This window comes from Microcaecilia unicolor, chromosome 7 (assembly GCF_901765095.1).
Source record: "Microcaecilia unicolor chromosome 7, aMicUni1.1, whole genome shotgun sequence".
NCBI classification, from domain to species: domain Eukaryota; kingdom Metazoa; phylum Chordata; class Amphibia; order Gymnophiona; family Siphonopidae; genus Microcaecilia; species Microcaecilia unicolor.
Window position 1 is genome coordinate 177862629 of NC_044037.1, and position 24343 is coordinate 177886971.

The window sequence follows — 24343 nt, forward strand, 5'->3', positions numbered from 1 at the left end:
ATTTAATTTGTGATGTGCTATCTCTCACTGTTACCAATAACCTACCCTTCAATTATGGGCTGCTCATGTCTTTGTCAGTGGGCAAACTTACAAAATCAGCAAGGGATCAAATACTTATTTCCACCACTGTATACTGTCATGCTCCTCACCGGTATGTTCATCGCCTGCCCTGCTCCCTGTTTGCCATGCTCCGCGCCTCCATAGGAGGGAGCGTCGGGCGTCAGCCCATGTGGCGGGGCCGACGGTCTTGCAGCCATGCGCCGCGTCTTCGCCCAGGGGTGCAGGTCCGAGGGGGCGTCCTGGTCCCTGTGTGGAAGCACCGGCCATTTTGGCATTGCCGGCGCCTTGGTAACTCCTTCTCTTCCGGGTGCGGGACCCGGGAGCGCGGGAGGTCTGGCTGCGCCTCCGGCTGCCGGGATTGGGCTCCCGCACCGCAGCTCCACCCCTCTCCTGCTGTCAGCCAATCCTGAGCCTCTTGCCTCAGCTGACTCCTGTTGCTCCCGATGGTGGGGGCTATTTAGGAGCGTCTACCCCTGCCCTCAGTGCTTCGGCTTCTACTTTGGTAGATTGGATTGTGCTCCTGTGTGACTTTGTCTACTGCCTGCTGCCTGACCTGACCTTTGCCTGAACACCGGATTACGCTCTGCCTGCTGCCTGACCTGACCTTTGCCTGAATACCGGATTATTCTCTGCCTGCTGCCTGATCTGACCTTTGCCTGAACACCGGATTACGCTCTGCCTTCTGCCTGACCTGACCTGACCTTTGCCTGAATACCGGATTACACTCTGCTTGCTGCCTGATCTGACCCTTGCCTGAACACCGGATTGCTCTCTGCCTGCTGCTCGACCTGACCCCTGCCTGAGTCCTGACTACCTTCTGTTTGCCGCCTGATCTGTTCACTGCTCGAATCCTGTTTTCGTACTGCTTGCTGACTGACCTGGTTCCTGCCAGCTTCCTGACTACCCTCAGCTTGGTGCCTGACCTACGACCACCTGTACCTAGCTGCTCTCTGCCTGTTGCCTGTGGCCGTCTGACCTCTCCCTTTATCCAGAAGTCCTGTCGGCTGCCTGCACCTGGGGGCTCAATCCTCGGAGAACGGCGGTCACCACAGGTGAAGCCGTGGGGTTGCTCGGCTGCCTAACGGAGCGCAGGTTTGAGTCTTCACCTCTGTACTCCCAACAGGCACAAGAACTCACGAACACGACATATACTGCCTTCGAGCCACCATGCCCACCACACCTATGTGATACCCTGCAAAGCCACACAGCACGATGTTGACAGCACATATACCCAGCTGTTGATCTCTCAGATCATGGCACAGTTGCATGGTGGCCAGTACATATTCACAGTGCACACATGCAGTACAGCGCAGCTGCCATGTGCAGTGTGATACCCATGACCACAAAGATGCCATGCACACCTGGATGGCCTTCTCACAATGTACAGGCCACCCTGCCACACTCCCATCAGCCCCACAGACCCCAACAACTACAATGCTGTGACAGATGACACCTTGCTCTGGGGGATGTCTGACGAATGGCTCAGGGGGTGTCTGATGTACAACTGGAAACATCAACCCAAACCCCCCATACGCCACCAGAAGTTTGTCACTTATGGGCTTCATACCGTTGAACCAGAAAGCATCATCCCATAATGCACACTGCCCTGGCCCAGTGAGAAACTGTGCTATGCACTGGGAGATGACCAACTGGCTTTGGCCTGCAGTAGCTGCTGGGACAGTCTGGAAGCTGCCAGTGATGAGAAAGGCTAGTGCAGAGGTGACTTTGAGGTACACAGGCATGGGTTGGCCTGTAAGCATTTATAGGATGAATATCTCTTCTGGGCAAAGCTACCCAATGAGTAATTCCCAGGTTCCGTTTACAGGAGTCTGGCTAAACCAACTTCCTAGCTCTGTCCAGGGGTTATATATTATAAAGGAACCTGGCTGTTCTGGGCCTACACCAGAACTTTTCTTCTGTTAGAGAGAACTGGAATAAAGGTAAAGTCACTGCTGTGAAATATATTAATTTATTATATAGGTAAGAAAATAGTATAATACACCCTACACTACAGCTCAGCTGTACAATTGTAGCTCCCTTATGCTGATATGCAACTGTAGAATGTATTGTCTAATTAAAACACTGATATCACTGGTTACTAGATTATTACACAATCCTGATTAGTAATACTGACTAGGTCATGAAGTAATACAGTTAGCAGCACATCTTCCTGATCACAAAGTTCTGACTAACCCGCCTTTGCTTAGGTAAGAACCCACTAGCTAATCCCCGACTATAGGAAATAAATCTCTGCAATCCTCACCGAGCCAACTCTAGGTGGTCTGTGAGATGAAGTGGACACAGGTTTTCCCCTTTAGACTCCAGCTGTTTTCCACAGCGAGACCCCGTCTCAGGAAACAACACAGGTTCTGCAGCATGCAGGATTACAGTCTCTCTGGCCGGTAGAGCTGAACCAACAGGTACTTTCTTCAGATGGTCAGTTCACAAGGTTGTGGACCACTTCAGGTCTCGCTGGTCTTCTTTTCAGCTACCCTTCTTCCAGTAGAACCAGACAAATTCTCCCTTTCTTCTTTTCTTTCTTCTTCTCTCTGTCTCTCTCATCAGACTTGCTGGCACCATGGCCTTACCCCCTGTAGCTCATCAGGGAGGTGCAAGGGTCAGGTAGCCCACTGCATATCCTTGAGTTTTTTTTTCAGACCTGCCCGTTATTTACCACAAGCAGAGCTCTGGTACAAACAGAAAGTTGAATCTGCTTGGTCACTGAAGTGCAGGGTCTTAGTTCACAGACTCCATCTTGACATAGTTGTATACACAGGCAGAGATCAGCAGAGTGAGGCTCACAGGGAAATAGCCCTACAGGCCCTTGTGAGTAGCGGTGCAGAGGAGGGGCTCCAGTTGTCAGCAGAGATGCTGAATGGCTGCCTTGCCAAAGCAGAAGTGCCATATACACTACTCTTAGTAAGGTGCAGAAACTGTGTCCTGGGCCTATATATCCTGTGAGAAGTTTGTGGCCTGTTGGCCCTGCTCTTCTCCCACTGCAGCATGGTCTACATAGCCCAAACTGCTGGAATTAAGGCTTTCATTTATGCAGATGACATCCTTCTCCTCTCCCCTACTTTACCATTACACCTTTATAATACTGTTATCTCAGGTTGCCGCTTGGCTCTCCACAAACAAACTTATGTTAAATGGAGACAAAATTGTGGCATGCTGTATGTCTTGGGATCTTCCCTTACCCTCTCAACCTCTTTGATTATTCGGTCTGTCTATTCCCTCATCAGCCTCATTTCGTTATCTGGGAGTTTATCTTGATTCTCATTTATCTTTTCAATTACGTATCTCTAATATCTTAAAAACAGGTTTCTATATTCTTTGAAAGATTTGTTCACTACATTCTTTCCTTGACTCCCAGGCTCTTCACATTTTGATTCATGCCTTGCTCCTGCTTAGATTATTTTAATTTTGTCTACGCTGGTCTTCCTCAATCTTAATTAAAACTTCTCCAGACCCTGCAGAGTACAGCCACTTGTCTTATATCCAATTCAGAGCTACTTGTCAATCTCCATTGGCTCCCTATTCATTACAGAGTTCAGTTTAAGATATTATCATTAGCTCACAAGGCCTACTATTGTAGTACTCCTCCCTACCTTTCTTCCTTAATTTCTCCATATACTTCTACACATGCTTTGCGTTCTTTGGACTCTCACAGGCTTACTGTTCCCTCGCCTAGATTTGCTTGATGGGAATCCAGCCTTCTTTTTCTTGGCGTCTTTTCTTCGGAATTCTCTTCTATCCCAGCCTCCACTCTGAGTCGTTTAAAAATTTTTAAATTTGAGGTCCGTGGAAAACCAAGATGGCGTCAGAGTAAGATGTTGGTGTTAGGTGCTCCCGCACTGAGGTATTTTTTACCTTGAAGTTTTCTTCAAATGTACTCTTCAAGATGCCGAAGCGCAGGGGGAAGCTGAGAGGAGTGCCTCCCTCTCCTTCAGCTCCTAGCTCCTTGCGACAAACTGCTATAACATCCTATGCAGTTCCCTCCCCGATGTCAGGTGTTTCTGCTGCTGGGGCGAGGAAGAGCCCCAGCTTAGTGAGTTTTTGCTAAGCCCTGGAGGACCCTCGACTCCCCCCAATTGCTGGAACTGCTGCCCAACTTAGCCTACCATGTGGATGCCAATAATTTTGGCATTACGGGGGTGGTGAAGCAAGCAAGTACTGGGAGAATGGAGTCACCATTGACATATATGAGATCTTTGGCATCATTATTAGGGGAGATCATGGCACATATCCTAACAGCGTAGGAACAGTCTAGTGTTGGATCAGAAATATCATGGGTAGATGTGCTGCCTGCTGATTCATCTGTTTCTCCCATGCTCAAACTGTTGGTGAAGCCAGAGGTGGTGACCCTATACACGCTATGGATGGCTTTGGAGAGTTTACACCAGGTTTGCTCCTCTATTGTTTCAGTTTCTACTACTTCTATAGTTAAACTGCAAGACTTGGAGATTAAGGTAAACTCCTACACTGTTAAGAGTTGATACACTGGATAAATTTATTGCTGAGAATAATCTTCTCAATCACCTTTAGTACAAGATAAGTCATTTATGATGTGGAAAATTGAAAATTTGGAGAATTCTCAAAGTTTGAATGTAAGATTCTTAAATTTTCCACAATCAAGGTTGACTCCGGCGAGAGACTTTTTTCATAGTTTTTTTGCAAACAGTGTTGAAATTTCTAGAAGCAGCTTTTCCACCTTTTCAAAAAAAATATTTTATGCGACTTAAAAAGAATGACTGAGATCCCGACTGACTTGAATATCTCTGATATTTTGGAATCTTCAGAATATGAAATAACTGCTAGAGCCACTTTATTAGTTTCCTTTGTTTTTCGTCAAGGTAGGGATTCAATATTCAGATTGTATTATAAGTCTACAGCTACTTCTTTTATGGGAGAGAAGGTACAGGTGTTTCCCGATATGTCTAAGTGGACGCAGTCCAGACAAAAGAAGTTTTTGGAATTGCATTCTGCAGTAACTTCATTAGGAGCTTCCTTCCAACTTAGATTTCCTTGTAAATGTTTTGTGCGATATCAGAATGTTCGATATATTTTCTATGAACCTGTTCAGTTGAGATTATTTTTGGAAGGTAAAGGTGTTAATCTTATTTAAGCTCCTAGTTTGCTAGGTTCACTTTGGATTTGTTAGGATTTTTAAGTGGAGGAGTTCTTACTCTTTTTCCTCTTATTACTATTTTTTCCCATTCTTTTTGTATCCATCTTCCTATGGATTTCTAAATCTAGGTTTCCCTCTTTAATGTGGACTAAGTTGAAGTAATGTTTTCCTTTTATTTTATTGATGGTTTAATTATGTACCGTATTTTTTGGACTATAAGACGCACCGGACCATAAGACGCACCTAGGTTTTAGAGGAGGGAAATAGGAAAAAAAAAATTTTCCTTTTTCCCTCCTCTAAAACCTAGGTGCTCCGGTGCGTCTTGTCCGAGTTTTGGACCTCTGTCCCGTACTTACACGATTCCATGTGCCCTGGTGGTCTAGTGACGTCGGGGCAGGAAAGAGCCCCCTCTTTCCTGCCCATCGCGCTGCTCTCCGTGCTCCTCAATGCTTTCTGACAGTCTCGGCGATATTCAAAATGGCCGCCGAGATTCTCGGCGGCCATTTTGAATCTCGCCGAGACCGTCAGAAAGCATTGAGGAGCACGGAGAGCAGCGCTATGGGCAGGAAAGAGGGGGCTCTTTCCTGCCCCGACGTCACTAGACCACCAGGGCACATGGAATCGTGTAAGTACGGGACGGCGGTCCAAAAACGCTACCTTCGGACTATAAGACGCACCCCCCATTTTCCTCCCAAATTTTTGGGGAAAAAGTGCGTCTTATAGTCCGAAAAATACGGTATATTGTTCTGGATTTCTTGTCAAAGTATTGTCTTTGATGTATCATTAAAATGCATTAAAATCATTTTAAAAATTTTAAATTTGACTATAAACATTCCTATTTGAATTAGTTTTTAGCCCCACACAGTAGACTTTGTTTTGGCACTGATCAAATTCCTGGGACCTATCCTCCCATCTCTCCCCCTCTCTTTACCTTGTGAATGAAAGGTTCTTTCCTATGGTTTTATGGCATTCCCTTTCTAACTTTTATGATTTGTTTTATTTTTGTGAACCCCTTTGCTCTACCAGTTAGCTAAAACAGTATATCAAACTCAAATAAATATAAACGTAAACATGTCGAGTGAGGAGAGGTTTGTGGGGGCAGGCAAGACAGAGTGTTGAGAGGTGGGCCCTGGAGGGGATAGTGACATAGATATGGCTGATATGGGTTAAAGATGGACAGACCTGAGTTGACAGAGATGGCAATTGGGCTCACAGACCCTTGTATCAGCTCTTCTCCAGTCAGCACCATCACAAGTAGTCACAAAGGCATGCTGCAGCATGCAGTGATGCTTATTCGCTCTTTATAGCAAGTGTAAGACCTGACATTTTACTTGTGTTCTCTGCATATCGACATGCTACTCGGAATAGCTGATAGACATCAGGAATGCTGCACCACCCATGACACAGCCCCAAAATGCCCCTAACACACCTCTGGCCAATTTCAATGTTTTTGTCACATCCACATTTTTCTCCAGCCTATTCTAAATTGCACTTTAGACATTTTGGAGGTTTGCTGGGATATCCATATTTAAAACACAAATAGCACTTCTAAAATAACCACCTGTATCAGCATTCACTCCTTTTTCAAATGCAGCTAATTTTGTATGCTGGATATGCATTCATATTATCAACTGCTTAACAAATAGTAAAGTTAAACAGAATCATATCCTGCAGCAAAAGTGGATCCAACTTCAGCCAATCACAGTTACATAATTCTGACTGCAAGCTCACCTCACCTCAGCTACTCAGACAGTGGTTTGCAAACTGTGGAGTAGCAGTGTCTTCATCTACAGTGGGGAGAAGAGGCCTTGAATGTGGATTGAGGGGATGTAAAGCAAGAAGCTGTTGTTGACAGAGGCACAAAAGAAATACAGAGTCAAGTGAGCAAATAAATATTCAAAATGGACATGCGAGATGTGGAAAAGACTACTTTTCAGTGACAAAAGCACTTTCTGCCTCTTTGGAGATCATGCTTGCACATATGTAAGGTGATTTCCAGGTGAAGAATGCAACCCAGATTGTTTGAATGTGTCTGTCAAACATCCATTGAAGATCATAGCTTAGGGCTGCATGAGCTGCAAGTGGTTGCTAGAAATTGCCAGCTGTATGCTATATGCTAAGCAGTACATCAAGATACTGCAGAAATTCATGACTCCATCAGCAATGACATTTTTCCAAGTTACTACATATTCTAGGATGACAATGCCCCATGCTATTGAGCAAAAGCAGCTATTGACTGGAAGGAATCCAAGATCTCTACCCTCGATTGGCCAACCAGTAGAGAATGACACGGGGACAAACTTAGTCTCCGTCCCCATTGATTCTGTCTCCAACCCCACCCCATCCACGCAGGTTCTGTCTCCATCCTCGCCCCATCCCCGCAGGCCCTGTCTCCATCCCCACCCCGTCCCCGCCCCATCCCCGTAGGTTCTGTCCTCTTATACAGAAGCCTTGAACACTTATGATTTTATATTTAAATCTTTTTATTAAAGTATATAAAGGAACAATATGCTGTGCAACTGTTGTGTATAAATTACAAATAGAAAACAATAATAGCAATGAGCAGCTATAATAACCCTTCTTCCCACCACCACCCTCTACCCTTCCAACTAGAAAATGACACGGGGACAAAGTTTGTTCCCGTCCCTGTGAGCTCTGTCCCCATCCCCGCCCTGACCCGTGGGATCTGTCCCCGTCCCCACTCCGTCCCCGTGGGATCTGTCTCCGTCCCGTCCACGCATGCTCTGTCCCCATCCCCATGGTTACTAAAGTTCCCCGTCCTCGTGTCATTCAGTCACTAGACTTGAATCCATTTGAGAACTTGTGGCATGAAATAGCACTGGAAATATCTAAGCAGCATCCTGCATCAATGAAAACCGACAGGGGCACTCGCTGCAGCCTGGAATAAAGTGTTTACCAGCCACCATTTTCTAAAGTTGGTCCTTCAATGGCAGGATGGTGCAAGGCTGTCTGCAAGAGTAAAGGCTGACCTACCAAATACTAACTATCACACATACTCAAATGGCCATTTTCTTGTCACATTTAAAAAAAAAATTAAATTAAATACCTCTATTTTAATCATGTGATGTCATGGCCACAAGATCTAAATAGCAAGTGAGCCACACTGAAATTGCATTGTACCTGTGTTTTACACTGTTTCACATATGTAACATGCATTTTTGTTAATCCCAGTTATTAGTAAATAAGTCTCATTGCATAAAATGGGACCTGTGCCTCAACAGTACGAGTTGGTGGTAAAAGTAGCCCATGTTCATAACTACACCCCTAAATAAGCACAAATTAAAAAAAAATGGAAATGAAATGAATGCAAGCAATACTGAAATTCCACTTTGCAAACAACCTATTCCAGACTATTGCACACCACTGTACACCCAGGCCATAAAGAGAGTCAAAGGAAGGTCATATGCTAGAGAAGGGGTCCCAAACTATGGCTAATGGCCTGGATTTAGCACAGTACTGAAGTCTCTTAATATGGCAGCCCTACAGGCGTTACACTACCTTACTGAGGAACTAAACAGTAAGGAGAGCAATAGGCTAGAGCTAGTCAAGAGAAAGGTAACCAAAAAGGTTTGGGGTATGCATCAGAAGTCTTATCTGTTGAAACTCAGGGATTTAAGGGCTAGATTTACTAAAAGTGCTACCACATTACTGTGCAATAACATACATTAAAAAAATCTTATTTACTTATTTTGAAGCCAGAACAAAAAGCTACCATAGGCTGCAGCATAGGATTAATGAGCAGTCTTCGTGCTTGTTATGGACCGCATGATGCAGGAAAAGGCTCAGGGCTCAGATTAACGCACATGGTAGACATTAGCACACAGCATATTAAAATACATATTAAAGAGCCTATTAAATCTTCAGCACTGCAGAGAAGCCTCAGACCTGTGCGTGATATCTATAGTGTGATAAATCTACTGACAGGTCTGAAGCAGCATTGAGGTGTTAGGGAGAGCCCCCCCCTACCTCAACCCCCTACTCCTGATTGGTTTCTGCATCAGCTCCCCTTTTCCCCTGGTAGCCTAGTATTCCCTTTGCCCTTCAACTTTAAACATCCCTGGTGTCTAGTGGCACCCTTCCCATCCCCCACCCAACCTGACCTGACATTTTTTTGAAAGCCCCTGGTGTCTAGTGGGGTCCATTTCTTACCCCTCATCCAGCTCCCGCCCCAGACCCCATAACTCTGAGTGTTTCCATTATATGGCAGAATGGGGCCAGGCATTGCCGTTTTGAAGATGATGGTGTTGTAGACAGGAGTGCGTAGGCATTGCTTCGGCCTCGTTTAGTGATATAGGGTTTTTGGGGGGTCTGGTCAATGATTTAGGAGTGGGAGGACTTTGTCAGGTAAGGACGGAAGGGTGGTGGGAGGGAAGGGTTCCCCTAGACACCATGGGATCAGGTGTGAGAGGGGATCAGTTATGTTAGTGGGGGTGCCACTAGACACCATGGATGTTTATGAGGGTTGGGTTGGTCATGGGAGGTATTTATTTGGAGGGGGACCAGTTTGTCAGGGCATCTGTTTATGGGGGGGGGGGGGAGCTAATGCAAAATGCTGCAGCATGCTTTCTTGCCTACAGCTCTTGTGATTTTTAAATTTTTTTAAATGTTATGCTTCCTGTCAGTGCCAGGGTTAATCACTGCTCAGGCACTGACAGAAAAGGTGACAATTAGCAGATTACTGCTGCATTTTAATGTGACATAATTTGCATGCTTATTGCTTATAGCATGCAGCAGTTATTTTCAAATCATCACTAATTTTGTAGTAGAGCTGCACATTGGGCTAGCTCTACTGCAAGGCTTTCTGCATCATTCCCCTTTATGCAGTAAGCCCTATCCTATATAATAATTCTCACCTCCAATGTTCTATCTTGCTGCCTGTGTCTGTGGCTTTCTTCAGAGTTGGTCTGCTAGCCTCCAAAGACCAGGCTGATGTCACACGTAGCACTGACCAACCACACGACAGCAGCACGAGGCCCCGCCCCTGCCTCCCTCCACCAAGGTCGCCGCCGCCGCTCACCCCTCCACCCCCCCTCAAGGTCGCCATCACTCCCTTCCTCCACCCCCCCCGAGGTCGCCACTGCTCCCCCCTCCATGAGGTCGCCACAGCCACTGCTCCCCGCTCCCCCCCCCCCCCAGGTCACAGCCCAGGCCCAGCCACTTTCCCTCTAGGCCCGCCCACCCAACACAGACCTGCCAAGTCTCCCGCGAAACACGCGGCACCAGCTCTCATTTCCGGCTACTGCTGCTTCTCCTGTTGAGCAGCAACGGCCAGTACAAAAACAAAAAGAGCTAATTAAAGCACCAAAAATGCTTTTAAAAAGCAAGCGTGGCACTGCAGGCAGCCATCAGGCATTGGCTGTCGGCTCTACAGCTGCTCCTCTCGCCTCTCACGTCGCTGTGCTCCTCCGGGGTCTGCTCCAGGGGCAGTGACGTGAGAGGCGAGAGGAGCGTCTGCAGAGCCGACAGCCAATGCCTGATGGCTGCCTGCGGTGCCGCGCTTGCTTTTTAAAAGCATTTTTGGTGGTTTAATTAGCTCTTTGTTTTTGTACCGGCTGCTGCTTCTCAACAGGAGAAGCAGCAGTGGCCGGAAATGGGAGCTGGCGCCTCGTGTTTCATGGGAGATTTGGCAGGTCTGTGTTGGGTGGGCGGGCCTGGATGGAAAGAAGGGGATAGAGACAGAGACAAGGGATGGAAGAATCGGGAGAGGGGGGTAGACGGATGGAAGGATGGGGAGAGAAAGAGGGAAAACAGATGGAAGGATGGGGAGAGAAAGACACGATGGAAGGAGGGGAGAGAAAGGGGGGAGATGGATGAATGGATGTGGAGAAAGAAAGGGGAGAGACTGGAAGGATGTGGAGAGAGAAGGGACACTGAACAGAAAAGGGTAGAGAGATAGAGAGACACTGGATAGAAGGCGGGGGAGAGAGACATTTGATGGAAGGATCAGGAAAGAGGGTAGATGGGTGGAAGGATGGGGAGATAGAGGGAAGACGCTGGATGGAAGGGTACGGAAAAAAAGGAGACACTGGATGGAAGGATGCAGAAAGAAAGAGGGGAGACATTGGGAGGGGGACCAGAGAGGGGGGGTGGAGGGGGTCCTGAGACCAAGGAGGGGGGTCCTCAGACCAGAGAGGGAGGGGGGAGGTATCTCTGTCACACACACACACACACACACACACACACTCTCTCTCTCTCTCTGTCTCACAGTCAGTGTCTTTCTCACTCTCACACACTGTCTTTCACACACTCTATGTCGCACACTGTATCACATTCACTCTCTATGTGTCACACAGTCACTCTCAAACACTCTCTCGATCTCACACTCTCTCGGTCTCACAGAGAGTCTGTGTATCGCACACATACTCTCACACTCTATCTGTCTCACACACTCTCTCTCTCACAGACACACTCGCACCCACAATCACTCTCTCTCTGTCACACTCACACATTCACTCTCTCTCTCTCACAGTCACTCTCACACACACTCTCTCAAACATACACACTCCGAGGAAAACCTTGCTAGCGCCCGTTTCATTTGTGTCAGAAACGGGCCTTTTTTTACTAGTTTAATAATAATGCACATTAATGGCATTAGCGTGAGATAACATGGCAGTGCACTTTAATAAATCTGGTCTTAAATATTTAAGCCCTAGAAAAGAAGAGTGACCATTGGGGGGGGGGGGGAGTGGGGGGAGGAGGAGGGATGATACAGACATTAAAATATCCAAAAAGTATTATTAAGCACAAGCAGCAAATATTTTTTTTAGTAAGAAAATGGTGGTGGTCTGTAAGCTTGAAATCTAGATTTTCTTTGTATTTTCCCAGCATTTTGTCAGTGAACGGAAATATGATGAGGAACTGGGTAGATCTGCCCGATTTTCCTGTGATACAGAACAGCTAACGAGACAAATTATGCTGTGTGGAGAACGTAAGTTCTGAAGTGTGATTCAAATCCAGCATTGCATATATTGTGTGTAGAAAGTTGAAAAACCCTTAGAGCTCAGATTCCAATTTACAGGGAACTTTAATGTATCCCAAATAATATATCTTTATTATTCTTTTCTTTATGTAACATGTCCCTCCCCAGGCAACATGCAGGCCAATATTCAAAGGGACTTATACATTTAGCACTGCTTCTAAATATTTCAGGGGCTAATGCACAGCTTGCCACCAGTGAGTTTTTGAGTTGCGTGGGGGAGAGGCCCTCTTGAGCCACCCCCCATATAACTAAAAAAAACTCCCTGGTGGTCTATTTATCCTCCCTCCACCTCCTAAAAATCCCTGGTGGTCCAGGGGACCCCCTCCTGACCCCCCCCCCCAAAACACCACCCCCTCCGTCCAACCCCCACCAATGCGCTGGGTTGGGTGGATCCTCTAGGTGCAAGCCTTGGTGGTCTAGTGGGAGTCCTTCCCTCTCTCTACCACCCAGACCCCTCCACATACCATTAAGGTTGGAGACGGGACAACCGCCTCCTCCTTCCTGCCTCTGGCCCGCCCAGAACAAAATGGTGGCGCCCAGCCCCTTCCCAGTGCATCCTGCTCCCCATAATGTCAGCTCCAAACCTGTCATTAATTTCTGCACGTTAAAGGTAGGCGCACAGTGCACGGAACTGTCTGCATTATTCAGAATGCTCATTTTAATACTAATGAGCTCCTTGTAATGCATTTGCATAGGGTTTTCGGTAGCTGCTAATGTTAGAACCATGGAAAACCCCTTTGTGCATTACTCGCTAAATGAAATTTGCTTTAGACTGGCTACAACCAGTCTAAAGCAAACATTGCTAGCACGGTAAGCTTTGTGCATCACTACCCTAATTATTTATTTTCAGTTCATTATGCAGATAGTATATTTCCTCTAAGGGGCATAGTTATCAAAGCAACCTTAAAACATATTTTACCACAGGTCCCATTTTGTGCAATGAGATAACTGGGGTTAATAGTAAAATAACTTATCTTAACAGTAGCCCACATTGATAAATATAACCTTTAATGATCTGGCCCAACCCTCATAGTGCTGGGGTACATCAAGGGCATTTCACCATAACAGTGATATGTGGCCAACATCCGTATAGTTAAGCATTTCATTTAGGGGCCAGCAAAAAAACTGTCCTAAATTAAAACTGCTGAGCTATACTTAGAGCAGTTCAATATTGCCACTGTACCTGTAGCTACTGGTAATCAGCACCTGATGGCAGTGCTGGATATATGTTCTTTTAAACACCGCTGTGCATGTTTTAAAAAACCACTGATCCCTGTGGCTGAAGTTTTTTAATATTCATCCCTCTGCTACTTCCACTGTGTGCTGTGCATAGCAGTAACTTACTTGTAGCAAGTGTTCTCTAAGGACAGCAGGATACATATCCAAACATGTGTATGACATCATCCAACAGAGCAGTCAAAATTCTCCAGCTAATTTTGGGATGTACCAGGGTAGAATTGGCATTTAGCTGGTTAAATGCTGATATTTAGCAGTTAATCGGCCAGGTTAACTACATAAATAGGATCACATAAAAGTCAGTCCTATCTTTATGCGGTGCCCTATAGGCAGTTAAATGCTGAACATCGCATTTAACCAGCAATGTGTAAGCTGGCTCCAGAAACCCGGAAATTCAATGCCAGAGCCTGGACATGGCCCGCTATTGGAGTTTCAGAGTTTAACACCAGCCGCCAGCTGAATGTCAGGTCCTTTGTTTTTAGCATGCATTATTTGCAAATAATGCACATTAAGAATGAAACTTAGCAAAACTAGAAAAAAAACCCATGAAACTGAATGAAAGAAAATAGAGGGGAAGCAATGACAAATAGATAATATGTATATCCTTATGGCATTGACTGAATTGCTTAGCCAGAGGATATATTTTTCACCAAGATTTCAATCAGTAAGCAAGCACGGATGTTTCTGTCCTCCACACCTAATTTGTTTTATCTGATAACATAATTTGGCTTTTTCTTTTTTTCAGTTTCTCATCCAAAGAACTACTATTCTTTAAGACCATCAAACAGCTCAGCCCCGCCTGCAAAAGGTCCCCATGTACGTGTAGAAACTGGAAAGCAAAACGTTCCTGTTCAGAAATCCCCAAGTAACCGTAAGATCTCCGAGAGAAAAACTACCAACACAAAAGCTTTAAATGGTGTTCCTCACAATCTCACAGAAATGTCTCGCCAGGGAATGTTGCCAAGTAAACAGGTGTGTGCCATTGAATGGTCTCACATGAGTACAATGTGAAAATACAACCTTTATAAAACAGTAAGCGTAATGAGGATAGTTTCATAAAGTATTTTCTAAGTGCAAAACCTGTTACACATGCAGAAAAAAGCTTTTATAAAATTGTGCAACCACATAGGAGCATAAAAATATGCACATGGAAAATATGCATTCTTTTAAACAATCTCAGGCCAATGATCAAATTCCTTGCGCTCTTCCAAACAAAGCGGGGAATTAAAGCCCCAAAGATCAAAATTAATAGTATGCAAATTTATGTGCGCTATTAGTTTTGATCGTGGGGGGGACTTTGCGGGAGGATTGTGCCTTTTTCATGCGCCCAAGGCACAATCCTCCCGCAGAAGTTGTTTGACAAGTTTCCCTGGTGGCCCAGAGCGTTACCCCTCCACCCTCGGACACAGGAAGAAACTCCCTTATATGGCAGGGAAGTCCCACCCAGCGCATCCCAAGATGCACTGGGCAGGGCAGGACACTGCCATTTTGGAGGTGGCGCTGGAAGGAAGAGGGTGTGGAGGGCTGGAGGGCCAACTTAATTGATCAACGAGCCCTTAACTAGCAATAACTGGGCACTAACAACCAATTACTGCAGTTAATTAGAATTTGTGCACACAACTGGCTACAAGATGTTCTATAAGGCTCGGCACCTAACTCTTCATAGCAAATATCTGAAAAAGAGGGTGTGGTCAGGGGCTTGTCGGGGGTATTTCAAAACGTTGCGCTTGGAATTACAGAATTCGCCTGAAGCGCACCTAAGTTGGGCACCAGCATTTCCACCTGCTTTTAAGAATGGTGCCCAAAAGGTAGGCGCTGGATCCACACTGAACACTATTCTATAAAAGGTGCACTCCCTTTAGAGCTTAGCACTCAATTGTTTCAGCACCTAAGTTTCAGCGCCATTCATTGAATTCCTTCCTCTGTGTTCACAAATTTTTCAAATCATAGAAATGAACAAGACCCTATGAAAAATGTGTATTTTATGAAATCTGTTGGCCCAGAGATGACTACCTGATTGATATGTGGAGGAGTGGTCTAGTGGTTAGGGTGGTGGACTCTGGTCCTGGGGAACTGAGGAACCATAGGCGGTCAACCCCCAACTGTTTGGGGAGGCTAAAGGGGGTGGGGTTAGGGGTGGGGCCAGGGGTGGAGCTTAAATCCATAATTGTCTGATCACACACAGAAAAAAAATAAATAAAAATAAATGTCACAATTAATACCTTTTATTAAATTTAGATATTAGTTATGTATCATATGTCAAAGAATAAAGTGGTTGCTCAAAGCATATACTAACCACAATTGCTCAACTGCAAAACACTATGCACAACTTTGTGCAAAAACACACTCTGAACCTTACTGTACCATAAATATTACACTGGGTAGAACCTAATACACCAATATACCACCCATACGGAAAATGCAGACCGTCAACAATATTGAAACAAGGGATCATAATATCACAATTCTCATGTAGAGCCACAAAACATCCTAATTCATGTTTAATGTGGGATAAAATGTCATAAATAAGTAAATAAACTTTTAATGTTGAACACCTAATTCTCAAAGTGGACATATTCCAAACACTATAATGAAAATAAAATCTTTTCTACCTTTGTTGTCTGGTGACTTTGTTTTTCTGATTGTGCTGGCCCAGTATCCGATTCTGCTGCTATCTGTCCTCTTAACTCCGTTTCCAGGGCTTCCTTTCCATTTATTTCTTTACTTTCCGCCTTTCTTCTTCATTTCTTGTCCTACATCCGTAAGTAAAAGCTGGGTCCTCCGCAAACTTGACTGTCCAGTGGATCCAGCTTTTGCCTATTTTCTTCATCCATGTGCAGTTTTTCTACTCTCTTCCTTTTCCGTCATCTCATCTCCTTTCTCACTCCTCTCTCCCCCTCCATGTCCAGTAACCCTCCTCTCCCCCTACCCTCCCCTCCATCCACCCATGTCCAGCAACTCTCCTCTCCCCTGCCCTCTCCTCTCCCCTTCATCCACCATGTGCAGCAACCCTCCTCTCCCCTCCCCTCCATCCACCCATGTCCAGCAACCCTCCTCTCCCCTGCCCTCTCCTCTCCCCTTCATCCACCATGTGCAGCAACCCTCCTCTCCCCTCCCCTCCATCCACCCATGTCCAGCAACCCTCCTCTCCCCTGCCCTCTCCTCTCCCCTTCATCCACCATGTGCAGCAACCCTCCTCTCCTCTCCCGTCTGCCCTCGTTTCCTTCGTGCCCCCCCGTACCTTTAAATATTATATTTTTGCTAGAGTTGCGGGCAGCGCCGTCATTGAAGGCATCAGCAGGCTCATCGCAGTTCCAGCAGCCTTCCCTCGCAAGTCGGATGATGGTTCCGCCCTCGTAGAAACAGGAAATACGTCAGAAGAGGGCGGAGCCATCATCCGACTTGCGAGGGAAGGCTGCTGGAACCGCGATGAGCCTGCTGATGCCTTCAATGCCGGCGCTGCCCGCGACTCCAGCAAAAATATAATATTTAAAGGTGCGGCAGGGGCGGGGCAGTGGTGGGCTAAGCCTCCCCAAGCCTCTTATACGGGGCGCCTGTGTGAGGAACTGAGTTTGATTCCCACTTCAGGCACAGCTCCTTGTGACTCTGGGCAAGTCATTTAACCCTCCATTGCCCCAGGTACAAATAAGTACCTGTATATGTAAGCCGCATTGAGCCTGCCATGAGTGGGAAAGCGTGGGGTACAAATGTAACTAAAATATTAACATGAATATTTATTGATTTTGTTGGGTTATTGCATGTAACTTACACATGTTTACTCACTCTGAAAACAGTTAAGGCTTTATGTGAGTATTCTGAGTAGCCTACATAATATCTCCTTCAAGGACTACATGGGTGCATATGACATATTGCTGAACATAATTTTATAAAGCGCACACATATGACGATGATGGTCTTATTGCCGTAGGCTTGCAATAGCAGGTAATGAGGTCTTTTCTCCCAGTTTTCGCATTTTTTGCTTGATTGGTGTTGGACACATTCACAGTCTTTACTCGCTTGCTTTATGTTACCATTGAGGTTGATTTTGCGCGAGGTTTCCCCCTTTGTACATACCTAAACATAATTTTACAAATATTTTCTGCAGGTTCATGCATGATGTTTTGATGGTTTTGCTGTCTGCAATATTCTGTGACATATCTAAGAATTACTAAGGAAGGAAACAAACTGTAATTTTAATTTTTTTTAAACACACACAAAGAAAGAGAGAAAGAAAGAAAGAAAGAAGAGAGACTAACAGGGCTCACCACCTTCCACCTGCTGGAGACTGAGAATACTGGACTCTTCTATCTGGCAAGGGCTCTTATTGGCTATCTCTGATGACTCAGAAGTCTCAGTCTCCACCTGCTGGAAGGCGTGCACAACCCATCAATCACTGGGCCAGTCCAGAGGAACGCTAAGGAATGCCCAATTTAGTCAAATTTGAATCTGGATGAAAAATAAACGCCTACGGATTATGTGGGATGATCAGTGAATAAAATAATTCTCAGGTTTGCCCAGTGGCATTGCTGGGCGCTACCATTCAGAAAATCCTGTATTCAATTCTTGGTCATGGCCTTTTGCACTGCAGAAGGGAACAGGTTTACAGCCCATGATTCAGATTTCTAGAAGCAAATCTCATATAGGGCTCCCAGCCTGCAGTTACCAGAAGAAGAAGAATGGAAGGGTGGAGTCCATTGAAGGGAAAATCTATAGTTAGTTATGAATAAGGACACATGATGCTGACTCATGCATCGATCCTCAACTGCACAGACTATTGTAACTTCCTGTTGCGGGAACTCAAATCATGACAGGTAAAATGTATCCAATTAGTTCAAAATATAGCTGATAAACTGTAGCAGAATGCAGAAGTTTTTATCCACTATTTACCCCCTGTTTACTAGTTTCTGTTTACTGTTTCAAAGTGAATGGGCTGTGTCAGCATTAGCGAACCAGCAGCCACTAGCGCGGCTTAGTAAACAGGGGGGGGTTAGAGAACAACACTGGCTGCCCTGTACCACCTTCACTTTAAAATCCTAATATTCACTCATTGTGCTATTCATCAACTCAGCCTTCAGTGCAAAACTAATTACCCCTTGCATTCCACTCAAAATCTCTGATCTTTCCATGCTATTTTCAGGGTGTTCCAGGGCAGAGTAGGCATTTAGCTGGTTAAGTGCTGATATCTGTATTCCTCGCCAATGCTCACACCAAACTAGAGCGCTGCTACCGCTGTAAACCCTATGCCAGCTCAGAGCTGGCATTAGGGTTTACAGAGCATTGGGGAGGAATGGGCGGGGCTGCTGAGAAGGGGGGACAAGGAGAACAAAATTGCCTGGGCCCAGGCCTCCAAGGGGGGCCCGGGCGCCACCGTCCCCTCCACCCGCCGCCCTCCGTCCACCACCGGACCGGGCCCCCCTGAATTCAAATCATAGCACCTCACCTCGACCTCGCTCCGTGTGAAAGAAGCGCAGCAGCGGCAGTCTGTAGATCGCCTCCCTTCGGGCCTTCCCTCCCTGTGTCCCGCCCTCATCTGACATAACTTGCACGAGGGCGGGACACAGGGAGGGAAGGCCCGAAGGGAGGCGATCTGCAGACTGCCGCCGCTGCGCTTCTTTCACATGGAGCGAGGTCGAGGTGAGGCGCTATGATTTGAATTCAGGGGGGCCCGGCTTGGAGGGGGGGTGGAGGGGGGGCCCCGGAGGCGGCCTTGCCTCGGGCCCGGCCCAGTCTCTTGGCGGCCCTGGGAATGGGGATCCCTCCTGCAGAAGTAGCTCTTTGATCAGAGCTAATAGTGCGCATGAATTTGCATGATATTAGCTTTGATCATAGGGGGGTTATTGCCCCTTGCTGTTCCGGCACTAATTTTAGAGTGCTGTTTGGAACAGCGTGGGGCTTTTGATCATCTGCACCCTAGTGCACCCTCTAAGAAGGATGCACAGTATTACTGAATGACATTTTGATGCAAATGACAGCCCATCCCAAATACTAGAGGCATATAGACAGACAAAAAGGCAGACAGACAAGAAGTGCTCATTGCTTTACCAAACATGTCTCAAAACATGTCTCAAAAGGTGTCCACACCGATCATATAAGCTTGTGTATATAGATTAGTTTATTTTATAATCTACACGTATACTTATGAACTGGGCCCACACTCGGCCCTTATACATAGAGCCAAAGAGAGAATGCACATCATATCAGCATTTGATGGATTACCACCTCATTTATGTTAACCTTAAAATGATGAGCAAAACTACAACTCCACACAGACAGAGGAACAAAAATCACAAATCTCCTTCAATTCAGAAAAGAAATGAAAACCTACCTCTTCAAAAAAATTCTATAGCTAATCACAAATGAAAATCTACCTCTTCAAAAACTGTATGAATAAATGCCACCAAAATTCTACAATTGAATTTAAAAGCTACCATTACCTTTTCCACTTTAAATCTATCTTTTCAAAAACTATGAATAATCACACAAACTATAGATGCCCTCTTAACATTGCACAGCACTATTGTAACTCCACCAAAATGTAAATTGTAAGCCACTTTGAACCAAAACTTGTTTTTGGATAATAGTGGGATACAAGACTGCATAAATAAATACATTTTTAAAAAGGCTGTCGTATGTTATCCGAATCATTATCCTGATACCGGAGCTGAATATCATGCTATCCAGATCATAGTGGCAGTCAACAGCATGCCCAGATATCCTGCGCCAATATTGGGATAGGACCTTAGAGATGGTCGACCTAAATGTTGAGATGGTCGACCTTAGAGATGGTAGTCCCCAGTTTTCAGTGATAATGGAAACCAAGGATGCCCATCTCAAAAATGACCAAATCCAAGGCATTTGGTCATGGGAGGAGCCAGCATTTGTAGTGCACTGGTCCCCCTGACATGCCAGGACACCAACTGGGCACCCTAGGGGGCACTGCAGTGGACTTCATAAATTGCTTCCACGTACATAGCTCCCTTACCTTGTGTGCTGAGCCCCCCCCCAAAACCCACTACCCCCAACTGTACACCACTACCATAGCCTTTAGGGTGAAGGGGGGCACCTAGATGTGGGTACAGTGGGTTTGTGGTGGGTTTTGGAGGGATCGCTGTTTCCTCCACAAACGTAACAGATAGGGGGGGATGGGGTTGGGTCCGCTTGTCTGAAGTGCATTGCACCCACTAAAATTGCTCCAGGGACTTGCATGCACTGTCATGGACCTGAGTATGACATCTGAGGCTGGCACAACATATTTTTAAAGATGTTTTTTGAGGGTGGGAGGAGGTTAGTGACCACTGGGGGAGTAAGGGGAGGTCATTTCGGGCACCTTTTTGTGCCTTATTCGTAAGAAAAACACGTGTGGGTGAAAACGTCCCATGGGTTCGTCAGAGACGTCCTTGCATTTTTTGATTATGGGTCAAAGATGTCCAAGTGTTAGGCACCCCCTAGTCATGCCTTCGCAATGCCTCCAACATGCCCCCTTGAAATCTGGCCATCCCTGCGACGGACTGCAGTTGGAGACGTCCAAAATCGGGTTTTGATTATACTGATTTGGACGTTTCTGAGAGAAGGACGTCCATCTTACGCTTTATGTTCAAAGATGGACGTCCTTCTCTTTCGAAAATGAGCACAATAGTCACCAAAATGTGTTTCTTTTGGGACTGGTAGTGTGGGTAATCCACTCCGTTTAATTGAATGAATAATGACTGTTAGAGCAAAGGTCTTACGGTGCTGTGATGGTAAGAATTAGTTTTACACTTAGGATATTCGAGTCACTCTTGAGCACCAACACCATTATTACTTTATGGGTATTAAGGATTTAGAATAAATGAAGGTTTCTATTTAGGCTGTAATGAAAGTCAAGAAGTAGGGGTGGACCAAGAAGTCTCGCCAGCCAAAGGTTTATTGAAGTGACTTTATTTGCACCAAATATGTGTATGACCCGACACGGGACCGTGTTTCGATGGCTTTACTGTCTGCCTCAGGGGTCAAAATACTTCTAAGAAGTATCACAAAGAATGGGTTCAAAAATAAAACAGAAACCAGAATAATATCTCTTTGCTCTCATGCGCCCTCTTGCAGCTATACAACCATTTGATGATGTGCGCATTGCACTCGACGTCAGCAAACAGCTGCCCAGCTGCACATCTGTCGTCGAGCGCAATGCGCGCATCAATTGGTTGTATAGCTGCAAGAGGGCACATGAGAACAAAAATATATTATTCTGGTTTCTGTTTTATTTTTGCACCCATTCGTTGTGATACTTTTTAGAAGTATTTTGACCCCTGAGGCAGACAGTAAAGCCATCGAAACACGGTCCCGTGTTGGGTCATACACATATTTGGTGGAAATAAAGTCAGCTCAATCAACCTTTGACTGGCGAGACTTCTTGGTCCACCCTTACTTCTTGACTTTCATTGCTGTTATGCACGTGGGGGTTTCTTTACCCTGACCTGTTGGTTTCTATTTAGGTTGAACACTGGAATTGCAGAGAAACTGGAGCATTATATACCCTAAGCATGTTTTTTTTGAGTTGATGAAAAATAAACCAAGCCAAAAACAATTTGCATACAAATCCCTAATCGGCAGGCGATTTATAAAATAATGTTTAAATTGTGAAATTGACCTCTGCTAATTCCTCTCTTGGCAGAATGGACCTTTTATTCCACGACGGAGATTTAATGCTCGCTCTCATAATATCGGGCTCAATGGAACTGTGGAGTCTCCTGGTATAAGTAATGAGGTAGATCATATTGCTAATAAAAATGTCGGGCAAAGGAGACCACAGCACAATTTCAAGATGAGAAACAAAGGAATGGTGAAAAATCAAGACCAGTCATCATCAATGAGGACCACTTACACATTAGAAAGAAAGCCTGCGAAGGTGGAGGCTGCAGCCACTCCTAGTAGCAATGCTGCTGGTGTTTCTCAGTGTTACAGATGCCCTGCAAATATCGAAGTCCCCGCTGACCCTGCTGTTCTTTCAGTGCCCACTATAACTTCAGTGGCTTAACCAAACAAACAATTACAGCAGTTTTGTTTCTTTTGCAATGCTTAATCAAAAACTGGTACAATGTCATTTGTTCAAACTGCTTAAAACGCTATTGCTGGTGCTTTGATTATGCCCTCCAGCAGTGCCAGTGGTGATAAATTCTCAGCTTTGCTACATCTGTTCTTCTGTAGGCTAGTTAAAGCAATGTAACAGTTTAGTCTGATCTACTTATTAAAAAAAATATGAATATGCTATAAAGGAAGAAGGTAAAAATCTAAGAGATACATTTTAATAAACTGTTATGCTGTCCCATCCAGGTGCTGATTACATAGGTGCTTTGTGTTAAATTTCCCAAGCCCATAAAAGTTTCACATATATGTCAATATACTGTAACTTGAGGAGGAGCCAAGCTGTTCAGGTGGGGGAGGGGGGAGGAGAGCTAAATTTGTCCACATAGTAGTAATATTCATCCTTTATCTGGATACAATTACACATATACATGGGCTGTATAAATAGAACAGCTAACTTTACATGGATAATTTGTCTATATAATTTTAGAACTGCATAGTCAGAAAACCAGCTTATACCAATTGTTTGAAAATAAGCAAAAAGATATCTGTATAACTTGTTCATTGTTGATTTAAGTCTCGAATTGATAATGAATGTGACTGTTGGGCAGATTGGATGGACCATTCAGGTCTTTATCTGCCATCACTTACTATGTTATTACATTATAGGATGTCCTAATGCAGTGCCTGTCCTGCTGAATATTACCCTCTGTGTACGTACACTGATTAAATGTGGTGCTAGATATATACACTGTGGCTGGAAAAAAGCGAGACCCCTAAACATTTTGCAATAACAACTGCAAACCTGCATCAAATTAATTAAAATTTTACATGCACAAAGTGATATCTATTTCAAACAATGTTGTGTGGTTTCTTAGAAATCCACCATAATATTACTGAGATATCACATTTTAAATAACACTACCCAAAAGTTAAGAGTTTCTAACATAGTTAATGTCAACCTGAACAGTCCAAATGTTTAAATCTGATCTTTTAGTGCTGTATCCTTTTCTAACTGAATATTTTAATTAAAACTTGATCTTCTTTTGACATTTTATTTATCAGCACGCAGTGACATCACAGATGACTGTCAGTGAGTAAATAAGTAATTAAGGGCCACTTTTATCAAACCATGTTAGCGGTCCCCGGGTGCACGGCTTGATAAAAGGCTCTAAGTCATGTCGGAAACTGAGATTTGTAACAACAGTATGTAAAAATTAAAAATCTCTTAAACAGGATGAGGGATTCCTATGTAATTTGGTTTCAGTAACACAAATAGATGTCACTTTGTGCACATAAAATTTGTAACTAATCTGGTGCAGGTTTGAGGTTGTTATTGCAAAATGTTTAGGGGGCTTACTTTTCTCCGGCCACAGTGTATATGTAAATTAAGCCTTTAGGTATAAAGGTTGCCAGAATATATTATTTTTAAAAATATCATGCGTATGAAATGCCAACGTGCAAACAAAACACATTCCTAATCTAATAATCTTTATTATTATTCTTTTTAATTCTTTTAATACTCAGCAAAAGGGGCAAAAATACATTTGGAGTATTTTGCTTATAACTGTGTGTTCTCATGTGAGATCTGAAATGAGATATAATCTTGTAGTAATCCAATGTACCATCTGCTAGTACTTTTCATTAAAAATTCATACATTTCTTTGAATAAAAAATGCAAAATGCCTCTGTCGTGAGTTTTGACTTCATCAATTCTACAGACAAATCCAACCTTTAAAACTTTACAATAGTTTGAATCATTGCAAATTTACTTACATTGTTAATAAATCCCAATAAATAAAAACATTTCATGTGTTCTGACAGGAATTCAAATGGAATTCTCCCATAGCAGCTGGTTA

At 44.6% G+C, this 24343-nt stretch overlaps 1 protein-coding gene across 2 annotated transcripts in view; it reads left to right on the forward strand.

The window, feature by feature from the left end:
• Window positions 1–24133, forward strand: part of LOC115474599 (SPATS2-like protein) — a 126718-nt gene extending 102585 nt beyond the window's left edge. For both annotated transcript variants that reach the window (XM_030210128.1, XM_030210129.1), the window contains 3 exons: window positions 12035–12137; window positions 14170–14396; window positions 22075–24133. In XM_030210128.1, the coding sequence (XP_030065988.1) occupies window positions 12035–12137; window positions 14170–14396; window positions 22075–22437 (693 nt within the window). In that variant the 3' untranslated portion in view covers window positions 22438–24133. The remainder of the gene's footprint in view (window positions 1–12034; window positions 12138–14169; window positions 14397–22074) is intronic.
• The last annotated feature ends 210 nt before the right edge of the window (window positions 24134–24343 follow it).